Source organism: Cottoperca gobio, chromosome 6 (assembly GCF_900634415.1).
Source record: "Cottoperca gobio chromosome 6, fCotGob3.1, whole genome shotgun sequence".
NCBI lineage: Eukaryota > Metazoa > Chordata > Actinopteri > Perciformes > Bovichtidae > Cottoperca > Cottoperca gobio.
Window position 1 is genome coordinate 9,453,941 of NC_041360.1, and position 26,838 is coordinate 9,480,778.

Below are 26,838 nucleotides of genomic sequence, written 5' to 3' on the forward strand. Positions count from 1 at the left end.
AAAATCTCCTTGGGACCCCTCAGCCTGCTGCCTCGTCAAGCATACCTTCATCCTCGTCATTAGCACTAACAGTGACAACAGCGAGGCCCACATCTGCATTTTCGTTGACACCGACTTCATACAGTCGCTGAGCAAAGACAGGTTTGTTGTCGTTGACGTCGCTGATGAAAACTCTCACATACGCCGTGTCTGCAAGGATGACAGAATGGCAGAAGATTAAACGGAGCAGCACACAGAAACAGAAACACACACACACACACACACACACACACACACACACACACACACACACTTTGCCAAACACGGTATGTGTGTATTCTCCCTCCATCTGTTTATTGATTCTACAATTCATTGTCACTGTTTAGTGGGTGAGAGGTACTTAACCAAACGCAATGTGCCTCATTGACATGGAAATCAGAAATAACATTACCCATAAATGTGCGCTGTAAATTACATAAATTATTCAGTTTGTCAAGAGTTTATTGTTTTTGCAGGAGTAACTGTTTTAAACAAAATGGAGCAAAACCCCTTCAACAAGCGGCTTTTTTTGCAGAGAGTAGATAAAGAACCTCTCCACTGGGAAGGTTAAATATTTATAAGATGACAAGTGTTTGTGTCTTATCAGTGTCCTCCTCATTACACTGTTTTTCTCTTTAGTTAGAAAGAGTAAATTATCTGCCTACAGAACACATGGGTGACATGTTAATTTGGAGCTGCTGCAGTAAGACGGTGGTGGAAGGTGGCCCTATTTTCTCAGCTTGTTTTTTACGTTTCCCTCCTCCTCTTGGTGTATCCCAGAGGTGACGCAGCGAGACAGGCAATGTTTGCAGAAGAGATGAGCCCTTCTGGATATGGGAGATTTGTAGCCCAAGAAGCAGCTAAGGCTCATTGCAAATGCTAAGCAGCCCTGGCACTTCTGGAGAGAAGGCTTTACTGCTCCAAAACATCACCCTTTACCCCTAATACCTACTCTGCAAACATTTGCAAAAGGCCCACTTCTCAATAAAAATGTCATATTATGTCACTCTAGATACAGGCTAAGGTATTATGACTGCCAAAATGTCACAAGGAGAACACGGTAAACAAACACAGGACGCACAGGTTACATTCTGAAAAACAGGGTTTGTGACAAAAAAAAGAGGGCAGAGAAATCTCTGAGCTATTTTCACATTGAAGAGAGTGAGGCTGTCTGGTCATGGCAGTGGACTGAATCAAATTAAGATTCACTTTTCAAAGTCAATCCCAAGGTGTAAATAAATATATTGTTATGCCAATGCAGTCTGCTTGAAACGCAGTGCACAGAGGACAAAGTCCACAGTATTGCCCTGTGGGCTTGTATGGGAAAAACAATGCTGCTTTTTTATGAATGAGACATTGCAACAGGCCAGAGGTCACTTCAAAGTAACTCTGCTGACTCACATCATTTCTTAGAATGAAAGACAAACTATTTTGAATGACTAAAAAGGGTGGGGATACACTCAATTTGAAGTAACGGTCAATGACCTATTATTCACATACTAATAACCGTAAAATGGCCTTAGGACTTTCATTTGTGAATATTTTGACATTTTGGTAAATATGTTTATTCACTATCTTGCCAAGAGTCAGAGGAGAAGATTGATACCACTCTCATGCCTGTACAGCTTAAATATAATATAAGCTAGCGGAAAAGCTAATGCTAAGCTAGGGGCGGGTATGTGCAGGCCTTTCATCTGGCCTGGCGCAGTAACAGGTTTTTGTAGAGAAAAAATGTAAAGAAAATATAAGATGTTAATTTGTGAGCTTTAGAGGCGCTTACTGGTGGATTCTGTTACCTTTGGACCAGACTAGCTGTTTCCTTATGTATCCTGTCTTTGTGCTAAGATACAGATATGCGAGTGGTGTCAATCTTGTTTGAATCTCTGTATTTAACTTAGATTTGAACAAAATATAAACATCATGAGCACTTTTATGCTAGATGAAAAAAGTGTGATTCCATCATTAAAATCCTCGTAGTCACTAACCTGAGTTGGGCTGTTTGTTCTTGCCAGGTCGTGCCGACTCCTGGCCATCTTCTGACTGAACTTCCAGCAAATAGGAGCTACGTGCCTCACGATCAAACACAGCTTCTGTGTAGATTATTCCAAGTTTTGGGTCTATGCGAAACAGATGGTGGTCGCCGCTGCTGTCACTCAGCAGAGAGTAAGTGATCTGTGGAGCACAGGGAATTTGAAAATCAAGCCTCAGTATCATTTCAAACAATAAACTGCTGAAGTAGAAGAAATTAAAGGCTTTGTAACTGAAAATGTCAGGAAGTCTCTGTCATAGAGTCTGTTTTCTCATTACGGGCAAAATTAGATCGATACTCTGTCCCAGCGATATTCTCACTGTCACAGTCACACTCACTCATCCCAACACCACCTTTACAACTTCGGATCAAAAGCTTCCGCACTAGGATTAGAGTGTGATGTTACACAATGCTTATTCTAGTATATCCTGGATGGTTTGACAATCTCTTCATTGTTTTGTACCTGCACACCATGAACACAAATACAAAACCACAAACCTCTCCATTAAGACCCAGATCTTTGTCATGGGCAGACACTTGGAGAACCGAAGTCCCTATCTGAGCTCCCTCTGTGACTGAGGCCTCGTAGATAGAGGAGCTGAAAAATGGCACGTTGTCATTGACATCTTGGGAGAGAAGAAAGATTTAGCAGCAAATTGATAATGTGTTAATTTCCAGATAGTTATTAGGCAATACATTCTCTAGCATCCAAAGCTGTAGCGTCCGTAACAGCACACATAAAAGACTTAGAGGCGTTTGATGCAGACGCATTGTAACAATACAATCTGACAACTTCAATTTCACAAAGAACAAAGACAGTTAAGTGAGAAAAGTACAAATCACACCTGTAACATTGACATAAACTGTAGTGAAAGCTGCAAGAGGCACCGCGGCCACGTTCTGTGCTCGAACCCGGAGAGAAAAGGCTGGTGTTGTCTCGTAGTCCAGCGGCTCTGACACAAGAATGGACGCAGAGCTGTCTTCGCGGTTGGGCGAGAGGTAGAAACGTACTGGCATGTTGGTTTCGGGGACCATCCCGTCCTCCAGATTATAGGTCACCCTCGGGTCACCAAGCTGAGAGGTTGCCTTGATGGTCTGAATAGGATGAGAAGTTAGATCAGGCCCATGTGGCTGACTGACTCCACCCGCATCCCAAAAGGTTAGTTCAACATTTTGGGGGAAATACGCTTGATTGCTTTCTTGCCGAAAGTAAAATGAGAAGATCGATACCACTCCACGAAATGTCTGGAGATAGTTAGCTTAGCTTAGCATAAAGATTCACGGCTCTTTTCAAACGTAATAAAAAATCTATCCACCACTCATCATGGGCACTCCAGTCGTTGCCTGGTAATCTTGTGGTTATGAGAAGAAATAGTTAACGCCACAGCATAGAAGCAAAGGAAAGACAAAGTGTTAAATAGTAAGTAAGCTTTAGGAGGTGCAAGTAGGTGTATGTTTTCAACTTTGGACGCTGCCAGGCTAGCTGTTTCCCACTGCGTCCCGTCTTAATGGTAGGTGGGCGTCTCTTGGCTCTAGCGTCATGTTTCATACTCAACTGCTTTGAGATGCTAAAGCACCAAAATATGGTTATTATCCTTAAAGGAATAGTTTTACATTTTGGGAAATGTACATGTTCACTTTCTTGCTTAGAGTTTGATGATACCACGTGTCATGTCAGGAGCTAGAGCTAGTAGGACATTAGCTTAGCATAGTGTAAAGACGGGGGAAAACAAACAAGACACAACGTGTTAATTGGTGAACACTAGACCTGCTGGTGGGCATATTTTTTAACTTTAGACAGAGCCAGTCTTAATGCTGAGCTAAGCTAACCAGCTGCAGACTATAGCTCTATAATTAATGCCCACGCATGAGAGTGGTATCATTATATCATGGTATCATCTCATCCAAGACTTGACAAGAGAGCAAATAAGTGTATTTCAAAAAAGTTGAATTATTCATGTCACCAGGATTCTCTTTGACGTAGGTCAGGTAACATGTGTTCACATGTGGCAGGTTTAATTAGAAGTAGGTCCGACCACATTTATGGTTTATAGTCTGAAAGAAGCAAAGATTATGTCATATATATAATATTGATTATCTAAGTAAAAAACAGAGTAGGAGGAGAGTTAAACATATTGTTTTTGCCCTGATATAACCTCTTATCTCGAAGTGAATCCTCTTGTGAAGACCTTAGTAGGACTTTTGTGCTTTTGAGATTGACAGCTATATTATTTCTCACATCAAAGGAGACGTTTGGTTTTAATAAGCCTGGAGTCATGAAACTTGCTTAGTACATGCGATCCAATGTCAGCTTTCTCCTACTACAACATCAAACTAAAACACGTTTACAGATTTTACAGCGTGCTGACAAGCTTTCAAAGGTGTATTTTGAGCACAAAGAAAACACGGTGTCTGTCTACTCCAGGGGACTAAGCAAACAAACATTCAGCTGATTCAATTACAGTAACTCAAGATTGCAAGAGGTAGAGAAGCTCTGCAACATATGTGATCATATAAACAGTGTTCCTCCACTCAAAGTTACACGTACCGCTATTGGTGTGTCCCTGGCAGCGTTTTCAGGGATGACAACGCTGTAGCTCTCCATCTCCCACTGCGGAGGCTGGTTCTTCACGTTGGTGATGGTGACTGCCAGCTCCACAGAAGTGTTTCGATTCCCCCCGTCAGTCGCTACGATGTCCCGCGTGATATAGGTTCTCTGTAACAGTTCGCTCACTAAAATGATCATCATGGTATTTAGAGCTGAAACGATTAACTGATTAACACAGGGTCGATTGACAGAAAATTAATGAACAACTGATGAACTATGAAATGATTCAGTGTAATTAATAAAACTGACCCTGCCAACTCATCTCCTATAACACACCAGATGTGTAAAACACACAGTGTATTTTAAAGCCTGATGCATTGTGAAATTAAGTAATAAAATCCACCAATGGCTCTTAAATCATCTCGCTATAATCTGAGTAACAATAACCACTAAATGTGCGGAGCAGGACGTTAAATAGACGTCTTTGTTATGTTATTTGATGTGTGGCTGACGCTCAGAGTGATCAGCTGAAGGGCATTGACTTCAAGCTCATGCTGCATGACCTGTATTGTGGAAATCATTTAATTAGGTGTTAATAAGAACAACAGATGCAGCAGAGAGCCTTACAAAAAATATATTAAGCTATAATTCAGGTTGCACAAAAGCTCCTCTACTTTTGTAATTGTGCTATAATTAAACCGCTAGGAAATAAGAGGGGGAATTTGACCGAGGAAGCGCACTTCATCAAAGTGGACACTGCGGGGAAAGCTGAACATTTCCTTGAGGTCATTAGAGTATTTTATTCTGCTTATATAAATTGGACAATGGGTGACATCAACATTACACACCTGAGTGAAGGAAAAAAATCCTCTAATGGGCGTCTTTCTGGCCACCCCTGGAAATTCTATTCTAGCCACTCACAGTAAATTATAATGTAAGTCATAGTTACACCAGTTGTTAATGAAAGATTGCTCAAAAAAGAATTTGAACATTTCAGCCATCAGCTGCATTATTCTACTAATGCAAGTCGCAGCCTCTCGACTCCATTGTTGTGCTGCAGATAAAAAGAAATCTCACTTAACTATAGAAATTCCGTTTTCTATGTCTGGGACAATCCAATTAGTATTTGTGAACAAGTACAACTCTTTTCCAAAGCTTGATACTACAGAACAAAGATTGCAATCTGTGACCCAGCAGCTTCTGCTTTTACAATAAATGAATGACTGACTTTGTGGTAACACCCAACCAAGGTTTAACATTCAATTTGCAGTAATAGTGTCAGAAAATATCCATAAAATATTCTGCACATGGTCACAGCAACCTTTTCCATCTGCTCCCCTGAATTCTCTGCCGAGCTGTACTGTACAGTATGTTGAGGCTGGCTCTGGCTGTACTGTCTTAAGGAATAAGGATAACCACTGATGTTCAATGACATCTCCTTCACATTCCACTGAAGGGAATTGGGAACCATGCTGCGGCGGTGTGAAAATGTGGCCTATACTTATTCACAGTAATCAGAAACTGTGATGACAAAATAGAACAATGCCTGAGCCCAGCTGAGACGTTGTGCTTTTGTAATCTTAGTTATAATAAAAATATATTGCGGGAGAATTCAAAAAGCCTCGGAAACCACTTTTAAATATGCAACAGCTTCGCTCAGTGAGGTTTTGGGCTTAACACTTTCAATTTTGCATGAAGTCAGCGTCAGGATTTCTAGAGAAATCTAACACTACTGTGCTAAAAAGCATGTTAAATATTAAATGGCTCTATAGTGCTATATGAAGTTTCTAGCCAGAGAACAACTCTCATTTGAATAAGTGGAACAGGAAAACAGGAAAACAGGAAGAAGAGTGCTGATAGGCTACAGAAAACATGAACGTTGACAACACAACTATCAAAAATGTAAGAAATGTGTTACATCACTGACACGGTAAAACACTTGCAGTACATGTATCAGTGGACAAAACATCAACCAGTAAAAGACAACTTGCTAATATGTATTATAAAGCTAGTTTTCATGTTGAAAACATGACTAAAACTAGAAGTGCACTTTGTGAGCACAGACCTCCGACAAGGCAATATTCCCTATGTTAAAATAACTTGTGTATCTGCCCGTGATTTGAATCTGGTCCAAAATTTAAAGAGTTCTTCCTTTGCGCATGCTACACCCTTTCATGAAAATTGGGCCAGTAGTGTTTCCCATAATCCTGCTGACAAACAGAGTGAAAACATAACCTCTTCACCTTTTAAAAAGAACTGTGGAGGTAATTGTGCTTTGTTCACGTTCATCATTTTCCAGCCTCCAAATAGTTTTTGGTTAATAGCCTTAAAACACATGACTCATCCAAAGCTGCTGCATGCTGTCAGTCTCCTTATCAAAGCCTCAGATGGTAAACTATATCAAAGCCAGAGTATTTAAGATGGTGGAAGGAGTCGGGGTTTGTAATAATCAGCTTCTTAAAAAAACCTGTGGTATGTAGTCTGACAGCTTCGGGTTGGAGGATGTTTATGCATATTTAAAGAATCATTTTAAATATTAGTGCAATAGACAGGACCATAGTCATCAAATATAACCACGGGGAATCCTAAGCAGTTCAAATAATTAGTTTAGTGTAAATTAGTCTACCTCCATCTTCTTTTTCTATGGTCATTCCACATGCAGCACCTCTGGGAGTACACACCCCAGATTGGGAGTAGCAGACAGAGGCAGAGGTGGCTTATTCATTAACTTTGTTGACACAGAGCCACGGGCCACCATGTGATACAGACTGTGTGTGTGGGTGCGTATGCTGGCTGACAGAGAGCCTGCTAATAACTGCTGACTGACCTGTGAGATGGGCTGATTAACGTAGACCCATCCAGTGACAGGGTTGACCCGCAGGTACTCAGGAAGCTCCAGGGACATGAAGTAAGTGATAGCTGCATTACTTCCAAAGTCGTCATCGTGAGCTGCCACGCGAAGGAAACTGGTACCGACCAAAGTGTCTTCTCTCAGAAAGTCTACAGGGGATAGAAATAATGCATGTGCACTCAGTTCGCTGACTTAAGTGGTAGAAACATATGAGGCAAAGCACAGTGAATGTCACGCATGAGCGGTGTTATGGACATGTTTGTTATGCAAACTGATTAGGTTATTACCAGGGTATTTCTTTCTATTTCCAATTTTCACACTGGGGTGCAATTCATTAAGCAGCAGAAATGAATAGTATTTTATATTTTCTTTAAAAATAAAACCCAATGTAGAGACATATTTACTGCATCCACACTTTAAAACACATCGTATTAAATCAAATTCAGAAATTAAAGTAAAAAAAAAGGAGCATTAAAGCCTTTTAGCACTCACCCTTTTTAACTCAGCATTTTTAAAAGGAATACTTCCACAAAATCATAATTTGTTTATCAATTACTCACCTGGTGTTGAGTTCTTGAAGACTACTTTGTTTTCTCACATGCTTCTATGGTAAACAGAGAATTAAAAAAACACGCTTACACAAACTCGCGTTGACAAAAGCAAAAATATCAAAAACACCCGTTTACAAACTCTCACACAACTTGTGCAGAATAATCCAAGTCTCATTTAGTCGTATGCGCACTAATTATTAAACACCTTACTATTTAGAAAAACTTCTGCATGAGCAGTTTTGTGCCCGCTGCACTGCAAATCTGTGCGAGTCCAAAGTGTATTAAATAATAAGGTTTTAGCAAAAATGCATTTGTTTGGGAATCAATGAGACTAAATGAGACTTGGATTATACTGCACCAGTTTGTAAATATGTGTTTTCATATATTATATATTGATATAAACGCGGTCCCCATTTACTTCAATTCTTAAAGACTTTTCTAAATTGTTTTGCTTACTTGTTGAGCGTGGAGGCATGCGAGAAAAACAAAGTTTTATCAAGAATTCAAGGTAACACAGGGTGAGTTATCGATAAACAACTTGTCATTTTGTGGGTGAAATATTCCTTTGAGGTCCTAGTTATGCTCCTGCTAATTCTTGTATTACACTTGTACCGGCATGTTTACTTTTTTTTATCACTTACACTCATAGCGCAAATTCTCAAACTTGGGGCTGTTATCATTCTGGTCCAGTATTTGGATGGTGAGCTGACAGATGCCAATGAGCGGCTCCTCCGCCCAATCAGTGGCCGTTACTGTAATTGAATACTCTCTCTGCCGCTCCCTGTCGAAACGCCTGGCTGTCACAATCACTCCTGTGAATACAGAACAAAAACCGAGCCCCACGCCAAACATACACACATGAATACTTTTATATTCATCCAACCATTCAGCAATTCTCCAATTCGCCAATCAATGCATGCATTCATCCATTCATCAATTCATGTTCCATCCGTATATCTATCCGTGTAACAAGCCAGCCATAAATCAAGAAAACAAGTAAACAAATACACATTTTCTTCTGAGTAAGTCGAGCATCCCTTTCGCGTGCAGTGACTTTATTATTAAATCTTAAGATGAAGAAAATAAAAGAACAGAAGCCATCAAAGAAAATGTGTACACGTTTTATGACTTCAGAAGAGCTTTCCCTTCATTATGTGAAGTCAATTTTATCACAACGATCTTAACCAGATTAAATGAGAAGATGATTGACGGACAGGTTTTGGCATGTGACTGATTCTGGAAAATATTTTCTGAATTATGCGGACATTTCATCCTCCTCTTAGATCACAGATCAACTTGAATGTTAAATTAGAGACGTCAATTTCCATTAAAAGGCAGCACTGTCTCTCTATAGTAAAAATCTGTGCTCTAATTGAGACCTATTTTAGCACAGACAATCCGTGACCGCTCTACCTGTGTCTGGATGAATTCTGAAGGCGGGCATGGCGCTGTCTCTGTGCATTAAGCCATATTTGACTTTTCCATTTGCTCCCTCATCAGCATCCACCGCATGCACTTGCAACACAAAAGTCCCCGTTGGCTGGTTCTCTAGCACTGTAGCCTGCTCACGATATTGCTGGCACTGAGATACAGACAGGGAGGGGGAGAGAAAGAAGGAGGAACACAAATACAAAAAACAATTCTCATATATGAGAATATATAGTGAGAGTACATTAATGAGAATACAGGGATCAAAGAAAAATAACTCATTAAGTAGAAGGATCACTATGCACACATAGGAAGGTTCTGTGCATGAAAAACAATATAAAAGTATAGATAGAGTATCCCCTATCTATATATTATGGAAATAAAAATCACTTGAGCTGATTTCTTTTGAAGAGCCAACAGTGAACAGCTTTGTCCAAACCAGGAATTCAAGCCATTCCTCCTAATGAACATATGCCCCAGATAAAGAGTGGCTCTCTGCAGTCTTTCTTCTTTAATTCACACACACATGCTAGCTACTCTTTCAACAGAATGACCATGAAAAAAGAAAAACAATAGGCAAGGAAGAGCGTGAGCGATACGGATCAAAGGATATGAGCGAGCGATAGAAAGAAAAATAATGAAAGGGTCCATGGGACGTGATGGCACAGACAGAATAGCCTGTAGGTAGCTGTTCATAAAAATCACATAATATCAAACATAAGGTCATTCTAGTCCAGATGGTTCTGAGGCGTAACTTGATATTTAAACACATCAAGTTGCCAAGACTTCCAGCCCACACGAAAAACCTAAGGAGCTCCAACTTTGCACGAGTATGTCTCCTGACGAAGTTCAAGTCATACCTAATTAAGGGGGAAGTTAATTAAACAGGTATAGTATATTGTGATGATATTGCACTTTTTTTCACAAATTAATTGAAATCCCAATGGAGTGCCTAAAGATAGAGTGGTTGTGCGGGCTAATCAGAACTCCTGGGAAAACAGAGCGGAGAGAGACGGAGGCCAGGGAAATGAGAACGCATGAGCAAAAAAAATAAAGCCGGAGAGTGGGATGAGGAGAGGGAGGAAGGAGTGATAGACGGAGGAATAACTGAAGTGCGCCAAGAGGATGAGGCAGACAGGCAGAGGCGAGAAGAATGTGACAATATTGTGTAGGCACATTGTCTGAATTGAGGCAAAACATCTAAGTGTCAGCTATTTAGAAGGATTCAGGTTGACGGCGGCAAAGACGACAACAACACAAAAAGTGCTTTAAAAGAATCGTTCAAAATCTTGGAAATATGCATTTTTGCTTTCCTGCCGAGAGTTAGATGAGCGGATCGGTACCACTTTCGAATGTGTACGGCTAATATGTAAATGAAGCCAACAGCTGGTTAGCTGTGCTTAGCATGAAGACTGAAAGCAGGGGGAAACGGCTAGCCTCGCTCTGTACAAAGGCAAGACGACACGCCCGTCACTTCCTGGGGTCGCCGATGGTTGTAGTATGGCACATGATGTTTACACTTTGTTTTTTGCACGGATACATTTAGTTAGTGAGATTTTGTCTCCTTTAAACAGAGCCTAGCCAGCTTTTTCCTTTATGCTAAGCTAAGCTAACCAGCTGCTGGCAATAGTTTTATAGAGTGGTATCAATGTTCTCAGCAGGAAAGCAAATTAGAATATTTCCAAAAATATCAAACTATTCTCTTAAAATGAACTGAAAATGAATTAAAGGGACATTCAGGTCCATTCTCATAATTGTGGCCATTCTGATGCTTACTTTGCACCTGAGTTGATGAAAAGTACCAGGGTTTCTCTTTTAACAAAATAAATCCTCACCTCCTGAAATACAGGTTTGTTGTTGTTGACATCATCGACTCCAACGATGACTCGTGCGGTGGAGAAGAGAGGGTGTGGCCCGCCCGATGCATTGTCATCTGTGGCCGTTACATTCAGGACGTACTCTAGGCCTTGAAGCTTTGGCAAGGGAGTGGAGCGGAGACGAATCAACCCTACAAAATACCACAGGTCCATTAAATTGCACATAATAAAACATGTTCCCTCATAACACATTAGGTGCAACCATTCCATTAGTCATTACGCGGCTGTTATTGCCACTGTGGCCTTGGTGACAGATGTGCTATCAATAAAAACAGAAAACCTATATTGCCTGTTGTTGTTCTAGAAATCGGGGGTTGAGATAGCGAGTGGTGGAAATTCACCTCAGTAGTCAACAGAAAGGTAAAAAATCTGATATGCAGACTAAATCCAAAAACCAATTTCACAGTGGTGAGTTTGTCACATTTCTAATCTAATAATTGCATGCTCTCTCCTAAAGATGCCCATCCAGCTCACGCACTTGAGTGAAAACATAAAGTAGTAAGTGACTCGGGTTAGAAGTTAACCAGGCTCAGCATATGCCTATTAGCTGTTCCCCCCCCCTCCCCCCCCCCCCTGCTTTCATGTAACAGTCAAGATAAAAGGTGAGATAAAAAGATGCAGCATCTGAGTACACATCTTTCTGTCATACAAAAACATCAGAGGTTGCAGGACGAACAAGCAGCCTATGATGTGGGGGGAACCCATTGAAGTGAGAGCATCGGGAGATTTTTTATTCTCTTGTTGTGTTTCTATTCATCTCGCGCTTGATTAAAGACAACACAGCGTGCTGATACACACAGATGCGAGTGCCTGGCTTCCCCTGTCTACCAATTTACTTGCGATCCTGGCCGCCCGCAGAACAGAGAAGGGTCCTGGCTCCTAATGACAATGCGTGACGTTGACGGCACTGCACCATTACATTAAAATAAGTGAAGTGTGGGACGTACACACCGTAATGCTCCCATCTTAAATGTCAACCTTGTTTACAAATGCAACATGAACTCGAGCATCTATTTCAATGAACCGGCTCTCTTCGTATATATATATACAGTAAGTGGGAAGCCGTATAGTGGTTTTTCCCGCACCTAAAGGATATCAGTCTTGGCATTTTTCTTGCTCTGAGGATACACCGAAAGGGTGGAAAGGAATATAAAAAGATGCCACAAAGGAAAGAGGAGCTGACAGAGCGCAGCCTGAAGATTGTGAGCTATGATAGAGCAGTTGTTGTGAAATTGAATTGAAAGGGTTGGGTGACAAATGTCACAGTGATTGCCACTGGTTTCGGATCAAAGGGTGAATAAAAAAGATAAACTGTGCAGTCGTCAATGCTAGAAAGCTCTGCAACATCAGGGACATTCCTCTCAGCACCCGCAAAAAGTAAAACCAGGTGTGGAAATGTAATCGTTTATATTTATGCCCCCAATCACAGGATAACGTCACTCGTATTGAAATTAACAGCTTTTAATATCAACTTTCAATATCTTTCCCAAATTGACTTTGAAAGTAGAGGGCACCCATTGCTCACCACTGTAGCAGAAATGTATTAGGGGAAATTGAATGTGTGATTTGACGGAAAGCCTGTGAATTAGAGTGAAAGCTGCGATGCTTGTGAGGCCTGGCCGTGGGAATGAAGAAGAATCACCTTTCTGGCTGTCAATGACAAAGTTTCCTTCTTCGTTTCCTGCTGTTATGGAGTAGATTATGCCATCGCCATCTGGGTCTTTGGCCAGAACTGTGGCGACGAGGGTGTTGGGCCCCGCGTCTTCGGAAACAAACGTTCGATATCTGCAAAGTGTGAGAAAGTAGTTACAAATCCTTGACACAGTCCAAAGCATCAGCAGCCTGATTAGACTTATGGTTGTGGCTTTTGCTTGTCACTATGATTTAACGTGTCCTCTTAGCTGACCAGACTAGAGACAAATGATAATGTCTACTGGGATGGTGAAGTCATTGGACAAATAGTTCTTTCTGCATACCCGGCCCACTGTGGCCCGTTTGATCCAGTGCCTTTTAAAATGTCAACAGTGATTTGCTTGCTTTGTGGTGCTGGGCAGCGAGATGCTGTGCAGGAGACTGATATATCTCATTGGGACAGAGTGCGATGGGGTGGAGATGAACTGCGTTGACTTGGAGGACGCGGAGATGAAGAGAAATGGGAAAAAACAAAGCAAAGGAGAGAGAGGAACGAGTGACAAGAAAGACGGCTGACACTGACATGACAGGTAAATTGATATGAGGGAGTGCGAGATGAGAGAGAGGAGTGAGCGGGAGGAAAGAGGAAGGCTGATAGACAGAGCAAGATATAAGAGGGGGCGGCGTTCTCACAGAGTTTGTGTGTTGATTCGTCAGCAGAACTTATCCCGTGAGATTTTGTGCTGCATCCTCTCCTAATGTGTGTGTGTGTGTAAGTATGTGTGTCTGTGGGCTGGGAGTCGGTGTCTGTAGTGAAAAGTCAGAGGTGATTGATGGTTTACAGAAGAACGCTGATGGGTGATTCGTCTCCGCCAGCTGCGGCAGTCTCCGTGGCAACATGAGTGACCTGTAATCTGTCACCCGACTCAGAGGCCACCTCTCCGCAGCTCTGTGGGATGAGACATATACACTGCCTCGGCTTGTCTTCCTGAAGCATCTCCCTTCATCTCACTGAACTGTGAAGTTGTGCTCAGACAGAGGAAGTCGGCCTGCCTGTCGGCTATTTGCATTTGTTTGCCTGTCCGTCCGTCACTTTTAGCCTCTCTACAACTGAGAGGTCATGCATGGAAACATGTCCACTTACATGTCGGGGTATCTCAATAAGCCTGACTTGAAGATTCATTTCATAACCTCCATAGTATGCATCAGTCCAACAGTCTTTTTCTGTTTTTGTCCTTTTCATCCCTCACAGTGCTTATCTACATCTCAGTAAGCCACAGTATGACGACCAACAAACCCTACCTGGCAATATGCCTGCATTTCTAACTATCTGTCTGCTGGTTTGGCAAGAGAATTTGTCTGACTGCCGACAGGCTTCTCCGTTTATCTGCATATCTGACTGGCTGTCTCCCGTCTACTCGCTGGGCATGTTTTTGTATTCTCTTCTCGCTTGCCCTGCAACCATGTTTCAGTGTGTTTTTCTCTTCAGTTTTTATGTTTGTCTGCCCACATCTCCACCTCTCTGCCCGCCTGTTTGGCTGTGTGTCGAGCAACCCACCGAGACTGACACCTGACAATGCAACAAGAGCGAGTAACAGAGGTATGCAACAGTCTTCTGTGAAGGTCATTGAAACATGACTGACAGGACAAGCGGCTTACTCGTTTTGGCGAATAAATGCAGCGGCGCCACGGTGACAGTTGCTGCCCACCCACTCACAAAGCTTTGCCAAAAAGGCGGTCCAGGACACACTGGATTGCATCCGAATGTCAGTTTACTGCATATGTTTGGAGAAGGCCAAAAATAGACCCCAGCGATTTTACTAGAATACTGAACTAGACACATTTTTTCAGCAAACCTCCAGAACTTGCTCTGAAAGTATCCCACTGTGTTTGTGGTTAATGTGTGAGGAGTGAGAAACAGATTGTTTCAGTGCCAGATGGCTGTGATTAACGCAGCATATAAAATGTATTGAGTTTGTCTTGTCTTGTGGTGGTTTTACTACAGAGCTCTGGATGCAAGTTGGCCACAATTCATGGCATGACGCACAGCATCAAATATTATTGCGACAAGTAGCCTGAAGGAATGCAGGTCTCTGATGTGTAATTTAACAACCTATATTTATGTGATGCAACTACCTTGTCTGCTCAAAACGCAAAGCTTCGATGTAATGAAATGTGATCAGCCAGTGGATCAGAGATGAAGCAGTGCCAGCAGCAGGAACATTACATGAACTTGTCATCTCTGTGACAAACTTTGATCTCTGCAGCCAAACTCCAGCCATGAGTAAGACTCAAATGTTTTTGCTTTAATGATTTGGGCAACAGTAACAAAACATGCAGCAAAAATAAGTGAACCTTGAGCACGCTGCTTTTTGTCTATGAAAGGTGCAAATAAACTAATTTTTGTATTTTCTGAAGCAACTTTCAGCCAGAAACACAAACACTACTTACTTTTTGTAATAGCTTATTGATCCACTCATAGCACCTTTGTGTCTTGGACTCACACTTTTTTATTCCAATATATAGTCTTCCAGATGCTCCATTTTGAGTCCTCAATAAGTAGGAATTATTTTTGATAACTACATCAGCATCAGCTTTCTCTTAAAGTTCACATCTTGGTCGTGATTGTATTGGTTTTGTTTGCCAGAAAGGCAGACTAAACTGCAGGTAATAAACTATGGCTAAAAATTAACAGTGCAAATGATGGAGGGGGCTTCATGGACAGGACGGACAGTTATTTCGTTAGTGTAAGTGGTAAAGCTACTCACACAGACTGGGAGAATACAGGGGTCTCATCGTTGATGTTTGCCATCCTCACACGGACCGTGGCAGTCCCCGAGTGAGGCTCGTCCCCGCCGTCCGTCGCCATCACCACAAATTCATACAGATGGTTGGGCCTCTCGTAGTCCAGCCGGCCCGCAGGGAAAACAGTCCCATGGGATGAAATGCTGAAGTCCGGACTCAGGGTGTAATAAGTGAGCTCAGCGTTTAACCCCGAGTCACAGTCCGTGGCCAACACTGGTGGGAGGGAGAGACATCACACAAGGACCATCAATTTACAGTTAATCGAAAGGAGCTGATGAGATGGCATCAGCTGATGAATATGTTGACATCTGTGTAGATCATTATCTCTTTATGGCCTTGCTGAACGTGCTATAGATCATAAGCTCTGACAGCTACAATTACTAGCACAGAAACTGCACTTGACTGAGCCCCTTCAGACTAATTACCTTTATTTGCAATAATGAGTTTCAAGGCAGCAAAAACACCCAATAAAATTAAGAAGTTGTATTTTCTACAGCAAGGAAATGATTTTACTCTGGAGGTAATTACACTGAAAATCATATAGATTTAGTTTCTAATGTGTGATGAAACTACAACCACAAATATTGACAACATTGGCTGCAGAGCTAATTTAAGTTAGCTGTTTGTTGAGTTTCACTTAAACTCACTGTTTCAAACACAACCCCTCCAGCTCATAACACTTGCGTATTGCATATTCTTTTGATGTGTTTATTTCCTGTGTGTCAAGCATCAGCAGTAGCAGCCCGTGCATCTCAATGCTCCACTCACCTCAGTGTCTTGAGCTATAGTTCTCTATACTCTCTTTCTGTAGTGTGCATAATGTGAATCATTAAATGCTAAAGTACTTTCCCTTAAACCTCCCTGTCACTAGTGCTTTTATCTCAAGATTATATCTATCTTCTCCACCATCAATCTCAGTGGGTAAAGTTGAAGTGATAGCCTCATTGTAAAGTATTCATCTGTGTCTTTACCTTGTACAATGAAAGCTGATGGGGTAATGGGATATTTCACTCCCTAGGTGCCTCAAAACTTTGACATTTCATTAGTTTGTGGTGCAGTCCAGCAGATTAAGCTCTGGACTGCACGCTTTCTCTTTCTCTCCTCTGAGCTGTTGGGCTTTCTGGGATTTTGCCAGGGGCAGTTTTATTGTAGAAGCAGAGTGGGGGTTTCCTGCACAACTTCACACACTTCCAAGGTGCATGAAGAAGGGAAAAGGTCTGAAAAGGTCAGCAACATTTGTATAGTATTCCAACAGGAAGTCCGCCATTTTAAATGTACTCTGCAATGTTATGCTGATTTTTGCCATTTCCAAGCTCTGTGCTCAAACAAACTTCTTTGAGACATTTAATCAACGATCAACGTCAAATTTATTGAATATAATATAAAAGACCTTTGCGATTCAAGTTTTGAGATTACATGGAATGACGTGGCGTCGAGACAAAAAGCGCCTTTTGCCATAAACAGGAAGTTGTTGTAGCGTGCACTGTCCTATCTGCTCCACATTTCTCATGCTTGATTAGAAATCTACATGTAAATATTCACTCATAGTCATAGCGTCTCCTACTGCCAACAGACAATGACAGATGTTATGCTTTGATGTAGTCCTCCTAGTGAGACCAACGCCTTTCAGCTTGTGGCCTTCATCCGGGTCATCATACAACACATTACAAACAGCATGAACTAGGCAGAAAACAGAAACAAATTCAAAGAGGTAAAAAATTATTGGAAAGACAACTAATCATATACATCCACACACATGTCAGCCCCTGGCACACCAACAAAGGGGGGTCAGGGATATGGTCATGAGGCTTCAGGCCAATCGTTGTCCCAGTCTGGCAGAGTGGCAAGCACCTGTGTTGGTGTGCCAGGGGCTGACATGTGTGTGGACGTATATGATTGGTTGTTTTTTTTACCTTTTTGAATTTTATTTTCGCTTCATACCTTATTGTAATGTGTTTCATGATGACCCCGATGAAGGCCACCCACGAGCCGAAACTCGTTGGTCTTACAATAAAGTTTTTCAATATACTACAAGTGTTGCATTTTATTGAAAAATAAAGTCATATATTTCCCTGATGTATCAGCCACAGTCTATTTGTAGCATAATGATCTAACTTTTCCATCAGTAGCTCTTTCACTCTCTCTACCTTTGATCTCTCCTTTGCTGAGTTCTTCCTACGGTACAGGTTGTTTTATTTTTTGTTGATGCATTGGTTTGCAATCGGGTACCATTTTCTGCTTCCGCTGGCTCTGCAGCGCCAACAATTTCTGCCGCTCCAGGCTGTGTATTCGAATGTTTTAAGATTAAATTAGTTCCATTTTCTCACCGAGAATCCACTAGAAACAAATCGCCCAGCCAGAGACTCTCACGAATCACTTATGGCAGTTCATGGGGGACTGAAGTCCCACAGGTGCAGAAAGATTTGACAAGAACTTAACAGTCAACAAGGTGAAATGTAAAAAGAATACTCCTAAATCATTTCTGTTTTTCTGGATTTAGGGTATTTTTGCCTTGAGCCCCTGTTAATGTGTGAGTAAAGTATAAAACACTGGATGATTCTCAAATCCTGTTGAGGTATTTCTTTTCCATTTACAGCCGTTGCAAAATAAAGCAAAGGGATCTCAAAGGTGCAGTATCTAAAAATACCTGAATCTCACGAGTGCAATGAGAAGAGTAATTTGTTCAAGCAGCAAACAAGCACAATGTGACAGTGACAGTGAAAAGACATCTTTTTTAGAAACATAAGTTATGACACATTATGAAACAGAAACTGAATCCAATTAAAAGACACAGTAAGGTAGAATTCTACACTTGCCTCGGCCAGTTTGTTTCTTCATACAAACATAACCACTCAAGTTAAGCAGCGGCGATAGTAATGCATACGCCTTCAACCTCATAATTTATAATTATAAAGGTAGCCTCATGCAGTAACAGATAAATTGACACGTCATTATTCATACAGTACATAATAAATCAAAACAAATGCATGCTGTCTTTGTAGCAGCTAGTTTAGTTCAGTATAATTGAGATTATGATCACAGATGTGAAAGATCTATTAGTATCTTTCAGTATGCAAAAAAGGGAAGCATTATGGGTCAATAAGCCAAAAGATGACTCGAGGTCTGAATTGCATCTATGGCTTTCTCCCAAAATACATCTGTTGTTTTCCTGCAGAAAAAGTGCCTTTTTGCAGAGTTTCTCTCTTCACTTCAAAAAGAAACAGATGGATGTGAAATATGGAGTCAGAGGAGTCTCACCCTGCAGCAGGGATGTTGCCGTAGTTACAGTCTCAGGGACTCCATCCACACTGTAGATGGACTGGAGGAACTCTGGGACACAATCATTCTCATCCGTTATCAACACCTGAACCTGATTAGTGCCAGTGTGATGGGATAAGAGGAGAGGGGGAGGGGAGGTGAGGAGATGAGGGGAGGGGATAGGAGAGGAGAGGAGAGGAGAGGAGAGGAAAGGAGAGGAGAGGAGAGGAGAGGAGAGGAGAGGAGGAGAGGAGGAGGAGAGGGGAGGGGGAGGAAAGGAGAGGAGAGGAGAGGAGAGGAGAGGAGAGGAGAGAGGAGTGTAGAGGGAAGACGGGAGGGGAGGGGGGAGGGAGAGGAGGAGAGAGGACGGGGGAGTGGGGGGGGGGGAGAGGGAGGGAGAGGGAGGAGGAGGAGAGGAGAGGAGAGGAGAGGAGAGGAGAGAGAGAGAGGAGAGGAGAGGGAGGAAAGAGAGGGAGTGTAGAGGGCACAACGGGAGTGGAGGGAGAGAGGAGCGGGAGAGGGGACGGTGGGGGGGGGGAGGGGAGGAGAGGATTTGTGATGAGAGGAGAGTCGAAGAGAGGAGAGGAGTCTCGGTCGAGGAGAAGAGAGGAGAGAAGAGAGGAGAAGAGAGGAGAAGAGAGGAGGAGAGAAGAGAGGAGAGGAGAGAGGAGAGGAGAAGACAGGAGAGAAGAGAGGAGAAGAGAGGAGGAGAGGGGAGGGGAGAGGAGGGGGGGAGAAGAGAGAGAGGAGAATAGATGAGAGGAGAGGAGAGGACAAGAGAGGAGAGGAGGAGAGAAGAGAAGAGAGGAGAGAGGAGGAGAGGAGAAGAGAGGAGAGGAGAGGAGAGGAGAGAGGAGGAGAGAGGAGAGGAGAGGAGAGAGGAGAGAGAGGAGAAGAGAGGAGACGAGACGAGAGGAGAAGAGAGGAGAAGAGAGGAGGAGAGGAGGAGAGGAGAAGAGAAGAGAAGAGAGAAGAGAAGAGAAGAAGAGAGGAGAAGAGAGGAGAAGAGAGGAGGAGAGACGAGAGGAGAGGAGAGAGGAGAGGAGAAGAGAGGAGAGGAGAAGAGAAGAGAGGAGGAGAGGGGAGGGGAGAAGAGGGGGAGAAGAGAGGAGAATAGAGGAGAGGCGAGGAGAGGACAAGAGAGGAGAGGAGGAGAGAGGAGGAGAGAGAAGAGGAGAGAGGAGAAGAGAGGAGAGGAGAGAGGAGAGGAGAGGAGAAGAGAGGAGAAGAGAGGAGAAGAGAGGAGGAGAGAGGAGAGGAGAAGAGAGGAGAAGAGAGGAGGAGAGAGGAGAGGAGAAGAGAGGAGAGGAGAGGAGGAGAGGAGAAGAGAGGAGGAGAAGAGAGGAGAAGAGAGGAGAAGAGAGGAGAAGAGAGGAGAGGAGAAGAGAAGAGAAGAGAGAAGAGAAGAGAAGAAGAGAGGAGAAGAGAGGAGAAGAGAGGAGAAGAGAGGAGGAGAGACGAGAGGAGAGGAGAGAGGAGAGGAGAAGAGAGTAGAGGAGAAGAGAAGAGAGGAGGAGAGGGGAGGGGAGAAGAGGGGGAGAAGAGAGGAGAATAGAGGAGATGGAGAGGAGAGGAGAGGACAAGAGAGGAGAGGAGAAGAGGAGGAGGAGAGAGAAGAGGAGAGAGGAGAAGAGGAGAGGAGGAGAGGGAGAGGAGAGGAGAGAGAGGAGAAGAGAGGAGAAGAGAGGAGGAGAGAGGAGAGGAGAGGAGAGGAGAGGAGAGGAGGGTGAGAGGAGAGGAGAAGAGAGGAGAGGAGAGGAGGAGAGAGGAGGAGAGAGGAGAGGAGAAGAGAGGAGAGAAGAGAGGAGAAGAGAGGAGAAGAGAGAGAGGAGAGAAGAGAGGAGAAGAGAGGAGAGAAGAGAGGAGAAGAGAGAGGAGAGGGGAGGGAGAGGAGGGGGAGAGAAGAGAGGAGAATAGAGGAGAGGAGAGGAGAGAGGACAAGAGAGAGAGGAGGAGGAGAGAAGAGAGGAGAGGAGAGAGAGAGAGAAGAGAGAGAAGAGAGAAGAGGAGAGAGGAGAGAGAGGAGAGGAGAGGAGAGAGGAGGAGAGAGGAGAGGAGAGAGAGAGGAGACGAGACGAGAGGAGAAGAGGAGAGAGAAGAGAGGAGAAGAGAGGAGAGAGAAGAGAAGAAGTCTCTCTGCCCTCTCCTACATTCTCTTAGACCTCTTTCTCCTCTCTCTCCCTAGGAGAGACGATCTTTCTCGCTCTTCCTTCTCCCAGAGTAAGGAGAAGAGAATCTAGGTTCTCTGTAGGGGACTCTCCCACTCTCTCCGCTCTCTAGCTCCTCTCGTCCCGGCGCAAGGCGGGAGGAGGAGCTGGAGGAGAGAGAGGCGAGGAGCACGGAGCAGCCGCGCCCGAGAGGAGACCGCAGAGGAGATAGCGGGGATGAGAGGAAGCGAAGAGCTAGGGGGGGCTCTGCGCCTCTCTTCAGCGGCCCTCGGGAGGAGAAGAAGAGAGTGAGAGAGAGGGAGGAGAAGAGAGGCTCGGAGAGAGAGGAGAAGAGAGGAGAGAAGAGAGGAGGAGGAGAGAGGAGAGGAGAAGAGAGGAGGAGAGAGGAGGAGAGAGGAGAGAAAACAGACAAAATCAGAGAAGAAGAATACAGAATTAGCCTCTCTTTAACAACCCTCACATCCAGAAGACAACCATACAAAATTCTCGGTACAGGAAGCTGAACCCAAAACTTAATCTAAATTGCATTTTATAGTTTCTCAAGTTGCCAGTTCAACACATCCTTTATCTTCCATTTCATGATTTTCCTGAGTCAAAAATAGAAATGTTCTGAGCATGTGTGCTTTTTTTGTCACAAAAAGGCCCTTAGCCACCACCCCCCACCCCCCACCCCCCAACCCCGTCCTACAAGCTCCCTGTCACCACTGTGTGTAAAGTGTGAAGTGACAGCTGAGTAATAGTCCTGAAATAGCTGAGATAGGTTTTTCCAGTCTCCATCTCCTATTTCACAACATGCAGCTGAGCAGAGGGAGGTTTTGCCTGCTGAATCTGTGGAGCAAAGTGAGTGTCTGACATGATAATTGGGTAACAAAGTCTTTAAATTAATAATTTAAATTATCCTGAATTCATGAATAGTTAATCTAGAAATATTCGTTTGTGAATGAAGTTTTCAGATGATGAGTTCTTCTGCCAAGAGCCTCAGAGTGAGTGCTATATTTTACACAGTTCATCTCCAGATCACACTCTCAACAGAAAATAAAAAGGGTGAAAACAAACAGCAGAAATAGACAAACACTTGGGCTCCTGGTCGACCTGTTAACATTTCAAAACCATTCAGCCATTCCAGGAAAGGCTGAACAGTCACAAAGTCTGCTGCTTCTCCTCTGTGGCTATCGGCAAGTAGTGTGATGTCAGTAGGTCAGCGCTGAGATCAGATCATCGCCGTTAATGCAGACTTGTCAGCCACATAACACCTTGGTGAAAACTGGTCTGAGAGCTTAGTGGACGTCCGGTGGGGGAGCACAACGCAGCAGAACTCAGCAACAAAAGCAGATTTTCACATTTCAGTTTAATTCGGCAGTAAGAGTAAATGCTTGTGTGACAGATGCAATAATAAAACATCGCAGTGGACCTCAGCTTTGGGCTTAGCCGAACTTAAGTGTATGAACTCTGATATGACTCATGCTTGCTGCCTGTATCACTCTTTAATTAAACTAACCTCTGTGGCAGTGCTGAGGCTACCGGGCTCTTCGCTGGTTCGCACCATCAGCAGGTAGCGTCGCTGGTCACTCTCGTAATCCAGCGTCCTGGTCAGACTGATCTCCCCCGTCTCTTGTCGGATGCTGTAAAGGCTACTGGGATTGATCAGCAGGCTGTAGCTGATTGGCTGCTTCTGGAAAGAAATGGCAAACACCACCAGGAAGCTGCAGAAACAAAAGGAAAACGTAAAAAAAAGATGAAAGGAAAAACAGTCTTTAGGATTCGATTTCAGCTGCACAGTTGTTGGATTAAAATCGAAATCCTCTTTTCCTACATCAGCACTGCGCTGTAATGAAATCAATTGCTGAATGGCCCATTGACTATGTGCTATAAACACAGTCAATCAGTACTTGTCAGTTCTTTGTTATAATGTAATACTATTATGCAGATATCAATGTTTGTTTTTACGGTTAAGAGAGTTTGCGTTCTCCTAATGCTTTGTGATGATGATATGTCAATTCATGCTTGATTGCACTGATGTGACCAAATGAATATTCATCAGCATAAGTCTTAACAGGTAGCGTTTGGGAATCGACATATAAGATCAAGGTTCCTTTATGCATGTCTGCATGGATTATTGTAGGACCTGTTTTTGCACAGACATGTCTGCATGCATTTAAGTTTTAATTAATTACACAGGGATGTACGTGTAAAACTGTCCTGGTGTCAGTATGCTTTCATGCACGCAGCCATCCTAGTGTTTAGCAACTCACAGATGAGGTATACTGACGATACAATGTTTAATATGTGAGCGTTATATTTTATTCTTCAGTATCAGGCAATTATACCTATTGAGGCAACAATAAAGAATCCGACAAAGAGTGTTTGATGATAACCACAAGGGAATAGGGCACATTTGAATATAAGCGCCAGCGTAACTGCTTAACGACGAGAAAAGACTTAAAAGAGATGTCACATTACTGTAATTGTGCTGAAATAGTAGGAAATAATTGCAGAAAAACAATATATATCTTGATGTTTTGCCTGTATCATCCCTGCTTGTGTATGTGTGAGTGAATGTTAACACATGCGGTACTCACGGCTGTCCTTCAGGTGTGTTCTCTGGAATGGAGATGGCGTAGCTAGTGTTTGTGAACTGCGGTGCTCTGGCTCCTGCCACCACAGAGAGCATGGCAGGAGCACTGCGGCTGCCCAGGCTGTCGAGGGCCACCACGCTTAACAAGTACTCTCTGTCCCTCTGAAGCACCAGCCCTGTGGTCACCACCTGGCCTGTCTTCTTGTCCACTGCAAAGCAGCCGTCTCCACCTACAGGGGAAAACAATGACTTTGTTTTCCAGCACTGAATCCAAACCAATCCAATACGGCGGGCTTGAATAGTAATTCGGAAATTTTACCCTGAATTCTTCTTGCTGGGTTTGCTGAGTTAAGGCCCACGACACATGAAGTGCTTTCTTTTTTATGATACAAATAAAATGACCTTTTTTGATGCAATTAATTGATGTATCTAAACACGTTCACAGTGTGGACATATGAATAAACTATCTAGCTCACAAACACACTGGGTATGTTTAAAGAAAAAGTTCTGCTTGGTACCACAAGGCAACACAAAGCTCTACTATGATATAACATCCAATGGATTAAGATATTGAAAGCAGCTTTACTAAAACGACTATTTAATTGCTACTTTGTATTCAGGCAGTATGGTAGACATTCAGTAGTGACTTGAAGCTGAATTTACATTTATACTCATTCATTTGTCAGGCGCTTTTGTCCAAAGCAATGAACAAATGAGGTACAATCCAAGCCACAATCGCAGAGAAGCCTTTGAGAATAAGTGCCTCACCACCTGACACAAGTGAAAGTAGGACTAGTCGTATATTTACAGGTGGTCGCGAATGGGACGGCACACAAGCCTGAACGATGGACTTCAGGTATGTGTTAGTAGCCACTCTATGTTGATGACTCAAAGTTATTACTAGCAACTGGTGACTAGTGGATAAGAGTATATACGTTATATAACATAATATATTGTGAGATCCCGCGTCTTTGTTAAGAATTGAAGGTGACATTTTTATGAGATACAGTTGAGGCATGATGAGGGAAGGACAGATACAGCTGGGCACCGTCAGCACAGCAGTGGTGAGCAAAGCCATGTGAGTGGATGATCGGACCAAGAGAGGTGGTGTATATTAAGAAGAGAAGGGGACCCAACACCAATTCTTGCGGTACCCCAGTCCGTTGAATGCAAATATTTTTTTAAATGTCTTACAAATAATGAAGTGATTCACTCTTTGTTGACCTTTTCAAGGCTTTCTATGCAATGGCAGTGTTTCTATTTTTTTCCACTCGAGCCACGGCTCTATATGCCTTCAACATTCTTCAGACATCTCTCTATAACCTTACACTCTTAAATCTTCCTGCTATACTTACACGTAATGGTACTGCAATTTAATTTGTGTTCAGTCTTGAAAGAATTTGGTTAGATATTAGTCTTACTTTTAAACCTCATGTGGAACAACTGACACAGAATTTGACGATAGAAATGTTTTTATTTATCAGAATAAAGCATGATTTTCTCTTTAGGGCAGAACAACCATTGTGCAATCAGCTGTCATGTCTGTATTTGACTGGAGATGTCCTGTACTCACATGCTTATTCCACATTCAAATAACTTGATGCAGTTTACCAGTGTGCCCTGACATTTCATTACAGGAGATTAATGTGGTACTCATCACTGTACACTATATGAAACAGTAGACTGGTCCTCACTAGCAACAAGGAGAGAACTACACACTATCATTTGAGAGATGTGAGGGATTGTCTCTGATGCTGTTTGTACGAGCTTGTTTATGACTTTGATCATGATGCTGTGCCTTGTTGACGTTTTTCAAATAATCGCCTTCTGATTGGCTGCCGTTTGTGATCAATAACGAGACATAATTAAAGTTTGAACGTCAAATATATAACCGCTGCATTTGTTTATCACGGATAAATATAATTTCTAGTCACATGGCTTTTTTTGCCCCCTGGGAAACTAATGATAATGATATTCCAACTGTCAAGTTCAATCAAATCTGGGTTTTGTTTTGGCATTCAAGGACATGCGTTTTTAATGACATAACACAAAATATTAAATGAACATTAATATTCAGGGAAGACAATTAGCCTACATTTTAATTGATGTGGTGCAGTTATTTATGTACAATCTAGTGGTTATTTTTAAAAATAAAGTAGCAGTATTCATGCTGCGTAGTGAATACTGCTTTTGATATAATATAAATATATAAATAAATACATTTTGGTGATAATACTTGTAGGATTGCAGAAAGTTGTAACACTTGAAACCCTGCAGCGTTTTGACCATTAGTAGTGCTATGGAGCAACGTTATAATTAGTAAGTCCCCTTTTTGTTTGCATCATGCCGAGATTCACATTTGTTTACAAGAATACTCCACAGGGCACCTTCAAATAAAATATCTACTTTACCCACTACTGTTAAATACAAAAAATTGGGATCAGACAGGCTGACCTCGCTCATCAAAAGCCCAGCTACTCTCATCCTCTTGAGGTCTTTAAAGTTAAGCGCAGCATAAGAGGGTTAAATAAATACATTTGAAATGTTGAAATCGGGTCTAGATTACTTTGCAGGGACACTGTTCAGTTTGCTCACACTTTTAGAGGTAAAGCTCACTGCTTACAAGAGTATTTAGCATGATCATATAGACCATGTTGCAACGCACACAAAGAGAGTAGTACGATGGAATAATGTTAGTCAAAGGGAAGTCGATTGTGTTTTGTAAAAACCCCACTGGCAAGATTATCACACCCCCCACCCATCTCTGACATGCCAAAAAACCTCTATCCCCTGAACCACCAGGGGGTCTACTACTCTGGCAGACTTCCAACAGCCCACTGTGTGTGAGTGCATGCGTGTGTGCTTCTGTGTATGAAACAGAGAGAAGCAGACAGATAGACAAGAGTGCATGATAAGTGCATAAACAAATGTGTTAAGGCCTGTGGCTAAGTGTGTGTATGTATGAGAGAGAGAAAGAGAGAGAAGGATGCAGATACAGAGTCGAAGAGAGACAGGGTGACAGAGAGACTAAGAAACTAATGGACACCTAAAGAGTGTATGAATGCATGAATGAATGTGTGAACGCCTCAGGCCTGTCT

At 42.7% G+C, this 26,838-nt stretch overlaps 1 protein-coding gene across 1 annotated transcript in view; it reads right to left on the reverse strand.

The window, feature by feature from the left end:
- LOC115010227 (neural-cadherin-like) overlaps positions 1-26,838 on the reverse strand; it is an 82,958-nt gene that overhangs the window by 30,122 nt on the left and 25,998 nt on the right. Inside the window, exons 3-16 of the mRNA XM_029434731.1 lie at positions 23,745-23,970; positions 22,664-22,868; positions 18,998-19,109; positions 15,703-15,952; positions 12,945-13,087; positions 11,261-11,433; positions 9,411-9,579; positions 8,639-8,809; positions 7,423-7,595; positions 4,596-4,763; positions 2,893-3,142; positions 2,546-2,673; positions 2,004-2,190; positions 46-189 (exon numbers count right to left, since the gene is read on the reverse strand). Coding sequence (XP_029290591.1) covers positions 46-189; positions 2,004-2,190; positions 2,546-2,673; positions 2,893-3,142; positions 4,596-4,763; positions 7,423-7,595; positions 8,639-8,809; positions 9,411-9,579; positions 11,261-11,433; positions 12,945-13,087; positions 15,703-15,952; positions 18,998-19,109; positions 22,664-22,868; positions 23,745-23,970 — 2,499 coding nt within the window. The remainder of the gene's footprint in view (positions 1-45; positions 190-2,003; positions 2,191-2,545; positions 2,674-2,892; positions 3,143-4,595; positions 4,764-7,422; positions 7,596-8,638; positions 8,810-9,410; positions 9,580-11,260; positions 11,434-12,944; positions 13,088-15,702; positions 15,953-18,997; positions 19,110-22,663; positions 22,869-23,744; positions 23,971-26,838) is intronic.